The sequence below is a fragment of the Podarcis bocagei genome (genome assembly GCF_964188305.1).
Source record: "Podarcis bocagei genome assembly, chromosome: 1".
NCBI lineage: Eukaryota > Metazoa > Chordata > Lepidosauria > Squamata > Lacertidae > Podarcis > Podarcis bocagei.
Window position 1 is genome coordinate 31,431,958 of NC_138125.1, and position 16,401 is coordinate 31,448,358.

At 45.0% G+C, this 16,401-nt stretch overlaps 1 protein-coding gene across 2 annotated transcripts in view; it reads right to left on the bottom strand.

Annotated features, from left to right (window-relative positions):
• Nucleotides 1–3,935: 3,935 nt before the first annotated feature.
• The window catches only part of LRRC74A (leucine rich repeat containing 74A), a 29,047-nt gene continuing 16,581 nt past the window's right edge, over nucleotides 3,936–16,401 (bottom strand). The window contains exons 10-16 of one of the 2 annotated variants that reach the window (XR_014002726.1): nucleotides 16,225–16,320; nucleotides 14,287–14,430; nucleotides 10,657–10,764; nucleotides 9,430–9,515; nucleotides 7,688–7,765; nucleotides 5,133–5,207; nucleotides 3,936–4,141 (exon numbers count right to left, since the gene is read on the bottom strand). Coding sequence is in view for 1 of the 2 variants with exons in the window: in XM_081173888.1 (XP_081030014.1) it covers nucleotides 7,705–7,765; nucleotides 9,430–9,515; nucleotides 10,657–10,764; nucleotides 14,287–14,430; nucleotides 16,225–16,320 (495 nt within the window). In the remaining variant the exon portion in view is untranslated. The remainder of the gene's footprint in view (nucleotides 4,142–5,132; nucleotides 5,208–7,687; nucleotides 7,766–9,429; nucleotides 9,516–10,656; nucleotides 10,765–14,286; nucleotides 14,431–16,224; nucleotides 16,321–16,401) is intronic. The other variant, XM_081173888.1, reaches the window with a different exon arrangement.

Genomic DNA, 16,401 nt, shown 5'->3' on the forward strand with positions numbered 1-16,401 from the left:
TTTGGAAGCTGGTTAACTTTGTTAATCATGGAGAAGAAACTGTTCTTTAGTATGTTTAGCATTGTCGTACAGTGGTGCCTCGCAAGACGAAAAGAATCTGTTCTGTGATTCTCTTCGTCTAGTGGTTTTTTTGTCTTGCGAAGCAAGCCCATTGACGGATTAGCAGATTAGCGCTATTAGCGGCTTATCGGTTTATCGGATCAGCTGATAAGCGGCTTAGCGGCTTAGAAAAAGGGGGGGAGGGGAAAAAACCAGCAGGAACTTGCAAGACATTGTCGTCTTGCGAAGCAAGCCCATAGGAGATTCGTTTTGCGAAGCACCTCCAAAACGGAAAACTCTTTCGTCTAGTGAGTTTTCCGTCTTGCGAGGCATTCGTCTTGCGGGGCACCACTGCATTATGATTCCAATGTATTCTGAGGTAGTAAAATATCTCCCCCAAAAGCCATGTGCGCTTAAGGAAGTTTTTACACTGCGCTGTGTTGTAGGGTTTGGAAATCAAACCAGACTGATTTGCCCTGTGCTAAATCTCCTTTGGAGATTTCCTGCTCAACGACTGAGGGGACTAGAGTAACTCCCTACAGACTTAATTATCTGTTCTTCTTTGCAATTTTCAATCTGAGTCTTTGTTGCATCTTGGCAACAGTGTTATGCTCTTGGGCCCATTGGTAGTGGTGTCTGTGGGGAAGATGTTTGTTCCCCACAGGCATGATTCGGTAGGACTTAGCCATGTCGCTGGGTTGGATACTGGAATCCACTTCTAGTTCTGAGGTGGCCATGTTGTAATGGGAACGAACCGGGGCTTCCGAGCAGCTTAGGTTGGGCTCAGAGTAGAATTTCACTTCCAGGCTGGAGGCTGGCATGCCCCTTGAGGCAGAATGTGGTTCGCTCTGGGAGAGAGGGTTGCTGGAAGAGGGCGCTTGGCCAGCAGAATGTTGGCTGCTGGTGGACACTCCTGCCGCCGCCGCCGGGTAATACCATGAGCTCAGAGGGGTGGCTGAGGAACGGGTGGGCGGAGGGCTATCAGGCTCCGGCTGCGCCACTGACTTCTGGCTCGGAGAGATCACCATCGAGCTGTGCGGCGTGGCCACTTCCACGGCACTCCTGAATGTCTGCAGCACACGTTCATTCTTGTTCTTCTCCTTCTTCTTCTGCGACTCCTCCAGCCTGAGCTGACGCCGCTGGTCACGCACCATCTGATTCCGCGTGTCCACCAGGCCTCTGTGAAGCAACAGGGAGGATAGGTAGGGGAGGATTAAAAAAAAAGCAGGGATGAGGGAGCTGAAGAAGAAGAGTTTGGATTTGATAAACCGCTTTATCACTCCCCTTCAGGAGTCTCAAAGCGGCTAACAATCTCCTTTCCCTTCCTCCCCCACAACAAACACTCTGTGAGGTGAGTGGGGCTGAGAGACTTCAGAGAAGTGTGACTGGCCCAAGGTCACCCAGTGGCATTTTGGGATCAAAATCATTTACCTTTCTCTACCGGTACAGTGATTTCCATACATTGCAGGGATGGACAGAAGGTTGTACTGGCAGATAAGCCTTTGGGTCATATGCGAGCATCGGCAAAGATTTCTGACTCCTCCCATTTGTTTATCAATAGCAACAACAAAGTAACACACACACCAATTACACTGCTGAAAGGAAAAAAGCTGTAAAGCAGGGAAGAGGAATTTTAATTGATCCGAGGGCCAGCCTGAGTTGGATACACACCACAATCACAGCTCAATGATCTATTCCACCCAGGCAAAAGTACCGGAGGATGTGGGTCAGGACCCCAGTAAGGGGTGTGGCAAGGGCCAGAGAGGGAAGCCTGGAGAGCTGCTTGAGGTTCCTCATTTCTGATACAGAGGGTGGAATAACCGGAGGTATTTTGTGTGTGTGGAAAGAATGTACAATCAGTTCAGTTTTGGTAAAGGTAAAGAGTAAAGGGACCCCTGACCATTAGGTCCAGTCATGGCTGACTCTGGGGTTGCGGCGCTCATCTCGCTTTATTGGCCGAGGGAGCTGGCGTACAGCTTCCGGGTCATGTGGCCAGCATGACTAAGCCGCTTCTGGCGAACCAGAGCAGTGCACGGAAACGCCATTTACCTTCCCGTCGGAGCGGTACCTATTTATCTACTTGCACTTTGACGTGCTTTTGAGCTGCTAGGTTGGCAGGAGCAGGGACTGAGCAACAGGAGCTCACCCCGTCGCGGGGATTCAAGCCACTGACCTTCTGATTGGCAAATCCTAGGCTCTGTGGTTTAACCCACAGCGCCACCCGTGTCCCTTCAGTTTTGGTACTTGGACCAAATTCCTGGGCTCAGAATTATTTTATTCTAATTGTCTGTCTTTCATAGTGGCTCCAGTTGGTGGACCTCAACCTTCCAGTAAAAAAGAAAGCAGGTCCTGCAAGTCTTCCCGTTTCTGTTATACAGAGGAGCCTTGTGTGAGTGAGCTGCAAGGCTGGGTGGATGCCCAGGCAAAGGGCGCTTCCAGGTGAGAAGTCCACCCACTGGTGCACTCAGCAGTGTAGCAGAACCTTGAAGGCCCTGCCTTAGTACGCAGCATGTAGCATTGCTTTGTCCTGTTGCATGGGTTTCTTCTCTTTTATCGCTTCCTTGAGGGTGCTTTGATCATCACTGTGCTTCAAGTGCTTCTCTTCTGCAGTTACCAAACCTGTCTAGTATTTCTACTAGGATACTGTTTTGCAGTTGGAGGGTTAGTCTGGATGAGTTCACTCCCAGTCCTGTCTATAATTGCAAAGCTAAGGTTTGCTCAGGAGAGTGATGATAGAACCAGCAGGACTGCTGGAGATCATCCTGATGGCACTGGCAAAGTAGTCAACCATGCAACTGTTGCGAAGAATATTTCTATCGATAGATGGGGCCTTCTGGAAGCAGAGAGTCATCTGGTAATCAGGTGTTCACATCCCACCTCCCTGGGAAAAGTGGTATCATTGGTGTGTAAGACTGCAATAGACTGGCAGTCCTGGAAATGAGTGTGAAACAGACACATCATTCGTCCAGGGGACATGTTTATTCAGCATTCTTCTTGATTTGCTTATGTAGCAGCTGGATGATGTGCACTCTTTACTGAACATTTGTTATGATTTGGTTATGGGGTGGTTACATAACAAGGAACATTCATTCTGATTTGCTTGTGGTGTGTCTACACGCCCTCCCTAGAAATGGGAAGGCCTGGGAAAAACCCGGAAAAATGGGGGGGGGTATTTCCCCCCATTTTTTTTCCAAAGCTGTTTTTTCCAGAAAAATTGAAAAAGACCAGTTTGATATAGTTTGAATATTCCACACACACACCCCATTTTCCTGGGGAAAAATCAGCTTTGGAAAAACCTGGACTTTTCCAAATTTTCCCGGGTTTTTCCCAGGCCTTCCCATCTCTAGCCCTCCCATCAATCATTTGTTCATCTGACACTTTTCAATGCATTTCCCTGTCTCTTTCCAAACTGCAAAAAGTCTGTGTGTTGTTTTTAAAGTAGATTTGTTGCACTCAGGCAACAGGGTGTTTTGATGCACTTTAACTGTGCAAACCTAAAATACTAGTATGTACTTGAATCTGGAGGGCACAAACAGAGACCTGACTTTCTGTCCTAGCTGGTGGACACCCCTGCTGCTGCTGCTGCTGCTGCTGCGTAAGAACTCTAACTTGGTTGCCTAAGCTTGCATTCCCCTCTTCCCTCCCCATTTATTTTTCTTTAAGTGTGTCATCTCTTTCAGACTGTAAGCCTGAGGGCAGGGTAGGGACTGTCTCCCTACTGAGCTTCTAAGCAGCTCTGAGACCCCTTTTGGCCAAAGTGAAAGCTTTTAGAGAATGCTTTTACAAGTGCAAACAAACAGGATGCCAGGCACTGTACAGAACAGAGGAATAATCCAGTCTGCTGCACATAACATTTCGTATTAGGATTTTAAAAGAAGTTCGGTTTCCCAGGAGAGTTAGCCAATGCATCAATTTTATTCTGTTCCTGCCCTTCTTTCTCTCCATCTACAGAGGCTGGATAAAGCCTTTAAAGAAAGAACAGGCCTTTGATTGGATCGTCATCCTTGAACCCGGGAAACCAAGAGCCAATTCAGATGTTTGAAATAAGTACAAAATACAGTCCTCCTGGGCTCGCTTTGTTCTCTGCGATTAAGAAGCCAACCTGCAAATGGAACAGCAACTTCTTTTATAACTGTGGAAACTTATTATCTAGTCCTGAAAAAGCATTTTTCATCCTCTAGCCAAAGTCAGCATGCTATTTTGGTGTGTATTTTCTTATATGCCCAAGCTTACGTTGCATTTGCTTCCCCCCAACCCGCTGAATAAAAATATTTTCAATGATTTAAGACTCTTCTTTTGCCTTAGCTTACTCAAAGACTGTGAACTATCAGTGTGCCACATTTCTTATTATAAAACTTGTATAATATCATATTATCATATTCCTGAAGAGGGGCAATGGTGAGATTCAAAGTACCCTGTATTAAGAAAGAAATGGTTGCACAAATTTCATAGAATCACAGAATCATATATCTGTTACAGATCTGCCTTTTTCTGGATTAACTACTGCTATGGAACTTGGTCATTCTGTCAAGAATTACCATATTTTCCCGTGTATAACACGCCCCCGTGTACAAGACGACCCCCATTTTGGGGGGCTCCAAATTAAGAAAATGGGGGGATTGCCCAGAGTTCTTCAGGTTTTTTTGTGTGTGGGGGGGGGGTGCTTGCCAAAAACCACTCACCCAATTGCCACAGCGGCAGCCAATCATCAACAGGCCTTGCCACAGCCACCAATCACCCGCCCACTTGCCGCAGCAGCAGCCAATCGACAGCAGCCCTTGCCACAGCCACCAATCACCCACCCACTTGCCGCAGCAGCAGCCAACCGACAGCAGCCCTTGCCTCAGCCACCAATCACCCACCAAATTGCCACTGACAATCTCCTGCTCGTGGCTGCAACCAATCGCCCGGCCCCTCTCTGCACTATACGTGTATAAGGCAACCCCCAATTTTTAACATTATTTTATAACAATAAAAATCATCTCATACACAGAAAATTATGGTAAATCTCATCTAAAGGCTAGATCTGCACAAGAAGCATTTTGGGCTCCTCTAAAACAGCCTCACTTGAACTCAGTTTACTCACCTTTAACTTTTGACATGGTGACATGGTGACCCTGCTGCTCAACGGTTCTCTGTATCTCTAGCTAAGGGCTCATCCAGATGACCTGTTTATGCAGCATTTCATCCTGATTTGCTTACACAAAGGTGTAAGGTGGTTAGACTATGTTTGGTCTTTATTGCACATTTCCTCTGCTTTGTTTACAGGGTGGTTATATGACAATGAGCATTCATTCTGCATTCATCCTAATACTGTTGTGGAGTGTTTGCACATCTTGTAATGAGCCATTCATTCATTTCAGAGTTTTCCATGTATTTCTCTGTTTCTTTCAAAACTACAAGAAGTCGGTGGTGTGGTTTTTTTAAAAAAGAGGGGAATTTGTTGCACTTTAACAGAGCACTTTAATCCGCTTTATTTGTGCAAACATAACATTATGATAATTCCTCCTGCAAAATACTGAGAAGGGAGGCACTGCAGATCACACAGCCCAGTGTTGCTACTTTGCAAAACAACAGTGCCTTGCAATTCGCAATACAGCTAATCTCCTTTGTCATGCAGTGAAGCAAGAAAAGGATCTCAGTTCTTGAATAAGAGCAAAATTCCTTAGGAAGCCTCAGCTGTTTTGAGAAATTTGTCCAGATCCTGCAGGCATGCCTCAAAATGTGCTGACTGGAGTAATATGAAGCACAGAAAGAAAACCTCCAAATCCCTACTTCTGCCTATCCTGTGTCTAGAAAGCATGGTTCTGAGTATGGGTTTTGCCTTTGCCTCACCACTTCCCACCAGAAACTCACTCTCTAGTGCTAAATCGGAACAAAGTATGGGTTTTTCCAGGGGAAAGTGGTGGGACAAACAGAAGTGTGGATGAGCCCATAGTCATGTAGGAGAGGAAATTTATGCAGGTAAAGCAAGTATTGTACCTGCTAAAATTCACTCTTCTGAAAGAAACAGGAACTCAGTGTGCAAGGAAGGCAGACTGATTGGAACTTTTACGCTTACTCTTCATCCTTAAATCACAGCAATTTGAAGTATCTTAATGTTTTCGCTTTTAGGATACAATTATGCATACTATCTTAATGAATACAAATATTTAGGAGCATAAGTACCTCAGTATCTGCCTTATGCCAAGTCAGACTATTTGTCTACCAAGCTCTGAGGCCTCAGCTATATTGTAAAGTGCAATGTACAAATGTGACACTAGATGGTGATGGTGAGCTATGGCAAATTCAATATATTTTTCAAAACATTTTTTTAAAAAACAACCACCACAGCAGTTTTTTTATGTGTGTCGATTCCATTTGACTGTCAATATGGATATGCTTCCACATCAGAGCTGTATGGCAGAAAAGTGCATGGCTGCTGAAGGGTTGAAGCACAAACAAATCACACAATGGGAGAAGTGTGTGTGTGTTAGTCATCACTTGCTGGACTAATTTTTAAAAGAGCTTGCTTTAGAAACAGCAAAAATGTGTCTCTGTTTCCAGCAGAGATGGGGGAACCAGTTCACTCCCTATGGACTACAACTCCCACCATCTCTGACCATTGACAATGCTGGCTGGGGCTGATGGGAACTGGAGTCCGTCAACACCTGGAGGCTCTTCATCTCCTGATCTAGAAAGCACTAAAACTGCTTCTGCCACACTATAAGTATAAAGCATATTAGATGATGATGTATGAAACGAAAAGGATTTCGCAAAATGGCATGATCCTAGGTGGGAGAATCATGTTGTTTGTCACTAGTAACATGACAGGAATGTCTGACTGGTGACCATGACACACACAGTTCCACATGGGAATGTAAAGATAACAATAGTAATAGTAATAATAATAATAATAATAATAATAATAATAATAATAATAATAATCCTATATACCTGAAGGAGCGTCTCCACCCCCATCTTTCAGCCCGGACACTGAGATCCAGCACCGAGGGCCTTCTGGCGGTTCCCTCATTGCGAGAAGTGAGGTTACAGGGAACCAGACAGAGGGCCTTCTCAGTAGTGGCACCCACCCTGTGGAACGCCCTCCCATCAGATGTCAAAGAAATAAACTATCTGACATTGAAGTCCTCCTCCGAGGGTCTTCTGCTGGTTCCCTCACTGCAAGATGCCAAGTTACAGGGAACCAGACAGAGGGCCTTCTCAGTAGTGGCGCCCACCCTGTGGAACACCCTCCCTTCAGATGTGAAGGAAATAAGCAGCTATCCTATCTTTAAAAGACATCTGAAGGCTGCCTTGTTTAGGGAAGTTTTTAATATTTAACGTTGTACTGTTTTTAACACTTGATTGGAAGCTGCCGAGAGTGGCTGGGGAAACTCAGCCAGATGGCTGGGGTATAAATAATAAATTATTATTATTATTATTATTATTATTATTATTATTATTATTGCACTGCCTGGGGGTTGTACTGTGTTTTCCCTAGAATATTTTAGATTCTGTATTTCTTTCTTTTGGAAATCAGTTGATATTTCAGTATATTTTACGATCTAAAGTCAAGACTTTTGATCATTTCCCCACTTCCATTACCCACAGGACATGTTTCTTAGCTTCCTGACACAACTTATCCTTCCATCTTTCACTGGCTGACCTCACGCCTGGACCTGATCAGCCTTCTTCCTCTTCCACCTCCTCAGGCTTCTTTTCTGGCTCCTCAACTTTATAATTACTAATTTGAAAGGCGAAGGGAAAAAAAACAGTGAGGATTTGTTTTTTGAAAAAAGAAAGTTTGCTGAGAGTTCTATCCAGTGTTGCACAAGCAGAAGTTTGCACAATGGATCTTTCCTTTCCCTTCCACTCTCCCCCCCCCCACCCCATGCTGCTCCCTTTACCCCCTGAAAAGCATCTCAGGAGGCCTGGGGGCCTACCAAACATGGTGAGCTATGTCATATAGGGCTGCAGTGGGAGGGAGAAATTGCCCCAAATTGGAGAACAGAGCCTTGTACAAGCTGCCCTTCACTCATGCAATATGGGATGCATACCTGAATTTTTCTCCCTCATCCCCCAACAGACCTTTGAAAAGAACTTAGCGCTGGGCACAGAACAGCCAAAGAAAGAGTATTTTTGCATGTGCTGCTTTCAAACCCACACTCACACATATCCACCACATCACATGTAGAAATCGGCTTTGGGCACATAATTACCCCATGTGGGGCTACGTGCCGAAGGCTCAGTCCTGCACATGAAACTGAAGGCACATAACCAGCCTGCCAGAGGCTGGGAAGCAATATGCGCTGGCCATTAAGTTGAGAGCTGTCCGAACAATAAACCCGATAGCAGGGTTCTCCAGCTGTTTTTGGACTACAACTCCTATCATCCCTAGCTAGCAGGACCACTGGTCAGGAATGATGGGAACTGTAGTCCAAAAACAGCTAGAGGCCCAAGTTTGGGAAAACCTGGCATATAGCATTATCACTAAAGCAGTTCTATTATTGCTTTAGAAATGAATCTAGGCTCTTAGGAAGTGTTGAGGCCAAAGGCAGTATTTTAACTGTTTTTAATTCTGACATTTAAAATTGTTGTAACCCATCCTAGGACCTGCTACTGAAGGGAAGGTAATAATTTCAACAACAACAACGAGGAGACTGAGTTTACAAAGGAAAGAACAAGGAAGAAGCATACAAGATTGCCCACCCCTTAAAGTTAAAGGTAAAGAGACCCCTGACCATAGATCCAGTCGTGACCGACTCTGGGGTTGCGGCGCTCATCTCGCTTTATTGGCCGAGGGAGTTGGCGTACAGTTTCCGGGTCCTGTGGCCAGCATGACTAAGCCACTTCTGGCGGACCAGAGCAGTGCATGGAAACGCCGTTTACCTTCCCACTGGAGTGGTACCTATTTATCTACTTGCACTTTGTGCTTTCGAACTGCTAGGTCGGCAGGAGCAGGGACCGAGCAATGGGAGCTCACCCTGTCACGGGGATTCGAACCGCCGACCTTCTGATTGGCAAGTCCTAGGCTCTGTGGTTTAACCCACAGCGCCACCTGCATCCCACCCCTTAGAGACCATCAAAGTCCAAGCCTTAGCACCTTTAGGCCTCCCCAGTGGCTGCTCCCAGACTTTGGAATTCCCTCCCTAGAGAAGCTAGACTGGCTCCCTCCTTGTTGTCCAGACAGAGCCTGCTGATTCCTCCTAACTCAAAAGAATGCCATGGAGGTCGGTGGTGTGACCCATTTCCGAGCAGATTTGTAAAAGGGGAACAATTTTGGCAGTCATGCCATAGGAAAATGCAGACCTGTGGCCTGGTTGAGAGATCTATTTGATCTCTTGACGGAAAACCAGAAACCGAGAAGAGAATAGAGTAACAGGCCAAATCTGCCTACCGTTTACTCACCTGTAGTCCACGTACCCCGTCCTGCTTTGGTCTAGCTTGCGCACCAGTTCCACAACCTGTACCCGGTCCAAAGGGATCTTTTTTTGCTTGTGATACAAGAAGAATAACATTATTGAAATGGAGTACAGTTACATATTCCAGAGATGGGGAACCTGTGACCCTTCAGATGCGGATGGACTGCAACTGCCATCACACCTGGCCACTGGCTGTGCAGAGCTGGAGTTCAGTAACATCTGGAGGGACAGAAGTTCCACCCTCCTGATATATTCCTTCCTCTGTTGGGTGGCTGTAAGGTAATAGTGCCCACCTCCCTCTCTCCCCTATCTTATCTGCTGAGAAAGGTACCATGCAACAGACAGACCCTGCTGACTCCTCCTAACTCAACTTCTCTAAACACATCCTGTTTATAATAATACACTTCAAACTGCCTGAAACATAAGTGCCAACTCCCTGGGCCCCTGGGTGCCCGAGCACCCACAAAATTCCCCATGAAGGGGCTGAGAACCCACAAATTTTGGTGCCATGGCCATGCACACTGCATGGCACCCACGGCCCCGGGGGCCAAGCTGGCATCCCTGGCCTGAAACACAAGGTGGAAAACCCTCATGACCCTCGCTCACCACTTCCAATATCTATGCCCATGACCAATTCTGAATTTTAATTTCAGCACCCACCCCTGCCCATTGCCAATCTCACATCTAGACTTTGGCCAATAATGTTTCAGCGCATCCACACTGATTTGTTTGAGTTATGTGCTCAGATGGCTCAATCTCTGCAACTCGTCTCGTTCTCTAAACAGCCACGACCCTGCCAACAAATGTCACTGCTTTTCCTGACTGTTTGATGAGCCAATTGTCTCTCTTCCCATCTGCTTCTCTGTACCAGCAATACTTACGGGGATGAAAATGAAATATTGTAACAATAAAACATAGGGTTTGTGGTAGGTACTTGGAGTAGCTAGAGATGTACCAATGTGAGAAAATGAGTCTTGTTTTCATCTGTCTACACTAAACGTTTAAATTGCTTCCATACTTGCTTGACTGTTTCACTTTCCAACCATGGAAAACATTGGAACTGCAGTTCTGGGAAAGGGCTGAAGTCCTCCCAGCCAATATTGCCGACACCCCAGTGAACTTGCAAGACCCAGGGGTCTTTGAGAGAATCCACAATAATTTAAACCAATCAAATCTCTTTGAAATTCTAGTATAGTCGGCCTCTGGGACATACCAGCATCATGGTTCTTCGAAACTCCGCCACGGGAATCTTCATGTTGCCATATTTGTCCATATTCCTAAAGAAGTCCCAGAGCCTCAACTTGTGTTCATCTAAATAGTTCTAGGAATAGAAAATGGAAGAAACCTACGTGAGACCACAATTCCGATCCCTCTCCCATGGATAGCATTTACTGTTTTTCTTATATATTCAGATTATATCTACAGTGGTGCCTCGCAAGACGAAAAGAATTCGTTCCGCGAGTCTTTTCGTCTTGCGATGTTTTTCGTCTTGCGAAGCACGGCCCGTCGCAACTGCGCCTCTTCAAGCGGCTTTTAAAAAAAGCGAAAGACGTTTTCGTCTTGCAATGCAAGCCCATAGGGAAATTCGTCTAGCGAAGCAACGCAAAAACGGAAAACCCTTTCGTCTAGCGAGTTTTTCGTCTTGCGAGGCATTCGTCTGGCGGGGCACCACTGTACATCTTGGACTTCTGGTGCAGAGGCTACATTTTCTGTTGCTCAAAACCACTAGATAGAACCACTCTTGAAGCGATTCTGCTTATTCTTTTGCTTCCTTCCTGTTTATCTTTAAGCATTTACAATACAAATGTGTTATTGGGTGCTCTTTATTAACTGAAAATATCATTCTTTTGCCAGGATACTTCTATTTCTCTTTCCAGATTGATATCCATTTATTTAAACCTGCCCATTGCAAGAATATTCAAGGCATTAAACATTATTTAGGAAGGTACAGATGGGCCCTAAGATTATTCTTAGTTGATTCTTAGCAGATGATTCTTAGTTGTGGCATTCACTTAAAGAAATACCCTCCCCAGAGACGTTCATCAGGCCAGCTCTATTTTCTCTTTTAAGCAGTTAAGAACAGTGTTGATTTTTATAAATATGTCAGTGCTGAGGAAAAAATTAAGATTATTTTCGTGCTGTTTTATTCTCTTGGATTATTTTATCACCATGGGATTTTTTATTGAAATGTTTGCTATGGATTCAAAAGGCCTGGTAATAAACTGCAAAATCAAAAGATACTGGAAAAGGTCTCTTGCAATTTGATACACTGCAGCTTGCAATTTCATAGAATCATAGAATCATAGAATCATAGAATCATAGAATCATAGAGTTGGAAGAGACCACAAGGGCCATCGAGTCCAACCCCCTGCCAAGCAGGAAACACCATCAGAGCACTCCTGACATATGGTTGTCAAGCCTCTGCTTAAAGACCTCCAAAGTAGGAGACTCCACCACACTCCTTGGCAGCAAATTCCACTGTCGAACAGCTCTTACTGTCAGGAAGTTCTTCCTAATGTTTAGGTGGAATCTTCTTTCTTGTAGTTTGGATCCATTGCTCCGTGTCCGCTTCTCTGGAGCAGCAGAAAACAACCTTTCTCCCTCCTCTATGTGACATCCTTTTATATATTTGAACATGGCTATCATATCACCCCTTAACCTCCTCTTCTCCAGGCTAAACATGCCCAGCTCCCTTAGCCGTTCCTCATAAGGCATCGTTTCTAGGCCTTTGACCATTTTGGTTGCCCTCCTCTGGACACGTTCCAGTTTGTCAGTGTCCTTCTTGAATTGTGGTGCCCAGAACTGGACACAGTACTCCAGGTGTGGTCTGACCAGAGCAGAATACAGTGGCACTATTACTTCCCTTGATCTAGATGCTATACTCCTATTGATGCAGCCCAGAATTGCATTGGCTTTTTTAGCTGCCGCGTCACACTGTTGGCTCATGTCAAGTTTGTGGTCAACCAAGACTCCTAGATCCTTTTCACATGTACTGCTCTCAAGCCAGGTGTCACCCATCTTGTATTTGTGCCTCTCATTTTTTTTGCCCAAGTGCAATACTTTACATTTCTCCCTGTTAAAATTCATTTTGTTTGTTTTTGCCCAGTTCTCTAATCTGTCAAGGTCGTTTTGAAGTGTGATCCTGTCCTCTGGGGTGTTAGCCACCCCTCCCAGTTTGGTGTCATCTGCAAATTTGATCAGGATGCCCTTGAGTCCATCATCCAAGTCGTTGATAAAGATGTTAAATAAGACCGGGCCCAAGACAGAACCCTGTGGCACCCCACTAGTCACTCTTCTCCAGGATGAAGAGGAACCATTGATGAGCACCCTTTGGGTTCGGTCAGTCAGCCAGTTACAAATCCACTGAGTGGTAGCAGAGTCAAGACCGCATTTTACCAGCTTCTTTACAAGAATATCATGGGGCACCTTGTCACCTTTAGCTGCAGTCCATTACACATTTACTTGGGAGCAAGCACTATCGAAGACAATGCAACTAAGTTGTGAGTAATCTAGTCAAATTTTAGGGTGCTTATATTTCAGAATTGTGGAAAGAAGATTTGGGCTGACCTCAGGCCTGGATCTTTGTGTTGCTAGGTGGGGAGACTCTTATATTGGCTCCTGTGAACTTCTGACTCAGCACAACAGTTTATGCCCTCAAAATGTAGGGCAGGGATAGCCAATGTGGTGCCCTCCCAAAGCTGATGGACTCCCATCAGGCTCAGCCAGTGTGGTCAATGATCAGGGATGATGGGAGTTGTAGTCCCTAACACCTGGAGTATGCCACCCTTACGGATTAGGTCAGGTTGGAGAGTAATTGCTTTCTCTCCAGAAGTACTGTAATGTTATTTTCCCATTCAATAGCACCATCTACCGAGACTTGTAGAGAATGCTTGCTTTCGAAAACAGGAGTCGACTAGGAAGCTGGTTTATGTGTAGCATGGCCAGATTATTATTAAAGGACTCTTGTACCTTTAATAATAGTATTTTTATTATTTGCACCCCACCCATCTGACTGGGTTACTGCAGCCACTCTGGGCAGTGAAGGGTTATGTCGACAAGGCATTTTGGTTTTAAACTCTTCTAAACCAAGGCTAGTGTAAGTGTGCTGTTTTCTGACATTTTTCAATATTTTAGTGCTAATTCTCTTTCTTTTTTTTCTTTTCTTTTTTGGAGACAATAAGCCGAATCCTTTTTTGATGCATCTCTGTTGTCTGTTCATTTTTGGGGTGCCCAGCTCTTGAGTACATCCAGGATCCAACATCAAAAATTCCCTAGAACTGAAAGTCAGGTTGCATGTGAGAACTGCAGGCTTGCATGCAAACTACACACTTCATAACACTGCTCCAGAGGAGAGATGAGGGAAGCAAGCTCGGGGTGACAGCAGCTGCAGCTTGCACTCGTGCCAAAAACAAATGAAAAGCCCCATACATTTCCTTTAAAATGTAAAAATTTCCCATGGATGAGCATGTTGGCCCTCCAAAAGAGAACATGTCCGGGATTTACCAGATGTATGCCAACCCTAAGTAACCTCATTTTGATGGGCAGCAAAAGCATGGCTTTTAAGGGGTGTGCTCTCCCCAGTAATGCAGTGTTTCTGTAGCACAAGTGCAGCCTTGAGATAAGTCTGTGGTTTGCAAATAACCGTGGTGGATGCACTGTTTGAAAAGCCTGACTATGCAGCAAGGCCACTAAGAAAGGAATGGGAAACCTGTGGCCTGTCAGTTACTGAACTCCATCTGATGGGAGCCTAATCACTGCTGGAATGCCACGGGTTCTCCACTGCTACCCAAAGAGAAGCAAACTCTCTCTTTGACATGACAAAAATGCGAGAAGAGGACCTCACCTGAATCAGCTTCATTGCATCTGGCCGTGGTGGAATCTTATGGGCAACGTGGCCTCCAACCCCTCCATAGACGACATCTAGTTCAGGCCGTATGTCACAGACTACATCCAGCAACCTGATGAAGCCTTCATTCACCAGCACATTCTAAAGCAGAGCAGATTGGATTTAGAGCAGACAGGCTGGATCCCGTTTCCATATACAGTGGAACCTCGGAAGCCAAATGTCTTGGAAGCCAAACGTTTTGGCTCCCAAACTCCAACAAACCAGAAGTAAATGGTTCCATTTTTGAATGTGCCTCGGAAGCCAAATGGCTTCTCTTTTTTCTTTTTTCTCAATGGGGCTTGCCGACTGCCCCATTGAGCCTCGGTTTTCAAATGTTTCAGAAGCCAAACGGGCTTCCAGAAGGCGTTACGTTTGACAACCGAGGTTCCACTGTAATCGGTTACAATTGGATGACAACCCTGGAGCCTCTCTGGTTGGTTTCAATGTCCAGGGGTTGGCTGAGTGTACCTTGTGCAATCCATCTCAATCAAAATTTGGGGCCCAGGCAAGCCAAAAATTGAATTATATGAATAGAACAAATGCTCTCATTTTGCATAATTGATTCTGCCCCCTTCTAACTTTTTGTTTACTTTGCTATTTACACACACACACACACACACACACACACACACACACACTCTGCTATTTATCCAAAAAAGGCTTGCAGTGTGATTTGCCAATCACTAAAAACAGCCCCTGTCCTCAGGTTTATAATCTAAACAGATGCAACACAAATGGAAAATGGATTGAACCCAGGACAACACCCTGCCACTTCTCATTTGTCACTTTTCCAGGATGACAAAGAACCTTAGTGAGCACTCTTTGGGTTTGGTCAGCCAACCAGTTACAAATCCATCTAACAGTTATCTCATCCAACCAACATTTTACCAACTTTCCCACAAGAATATCATGGGGGACTTGGTTAAATGCCTTACTGAAATCAAGATACACTATGTCCACAGCATTCCCTTGATCCATTAAGTTGGTAATTCTATCAAAAAAGAAATGAGATTTGTCTATCATGACTTGTTTTTGAGAAAGCCATGCTGGGTGTTCGTAATCACTGCATCCTTTTTCTAAGTGCTCACAGACTGACTGTTTAATTATCTGTTCCAAGACCTTTCCTGGTATTGATGTCAAGCTCACTTGTTGGTAGTCACCTGGGTCTTCTTTCCCCTCCTTTTTGAAGATGGGGACATTTACCTGCCTCCAGTCTACAGTGACCTCACCTGTTCTCCAAGAATTCTCAAAGATTATAGACAGGGGCTCTGAGATTACATCCGCAAGCTCCTTTGGTACTTTTGGGTGAAGCTCACCAGGCCCTGGAAATCTGAATTCATTTAAAGTAGCTAGGTGTTCCCTTACTACCTCTTTTCCTATATTGGGCTGCTGCTGCCTCCTTGCCTTGTTTATTCTGTTATCACCAGATTGGGCACTTTCCTCTTGGGTGAAGATAGAGGCAAAGTACCGTAGGTGGTGAGTAGTTCCACCTACTCTCTGTCACCTCCTAGCATTTCTCCGTCTTCTCCATGCAGAGGACCTACTACTTGCTTACTCTTCCTCTTGCTTCAAACAGCTGAATAAACCTTTTAAAATTATTTTTAACCACTCTTGCAAGCCTGAGTTCATTCTGAGCTTTGGCCCACCTGATTGTTTCCCTGCAACTGTTGGCTACTCGTGTATACTCCTCCTTCATGATTTCCCCTTTCTTCCATTTTTTAATAGATGCCCTTCTTAAACCCCAGCTCATCTGTAAGCTCCTTATGCAACCACACCAGTTTCTTCAGATGCCTCACGCTTTTCTCTCTTGCTGGAATTGTCTACATTTGTGCCTAGGCAGGATTTCAGCATTATGAATTATGAGGGCTGCTGAACTCTCCCTTAGTATCCTCTTACCGAAATATTGATTTCTTCCATTTTGGTGCTTGTGTTCTTTCTGACACATGAGACGAGAGCAATGGCGCCTTCTACTGTAATGGGATTGTGGGACATCTATAAGGAAAAGAAATCAGAGATGATCTGAAGATAGGAAATATTTCACTTGCTAGAAAGGAATGCACCATCAGTAGTCCT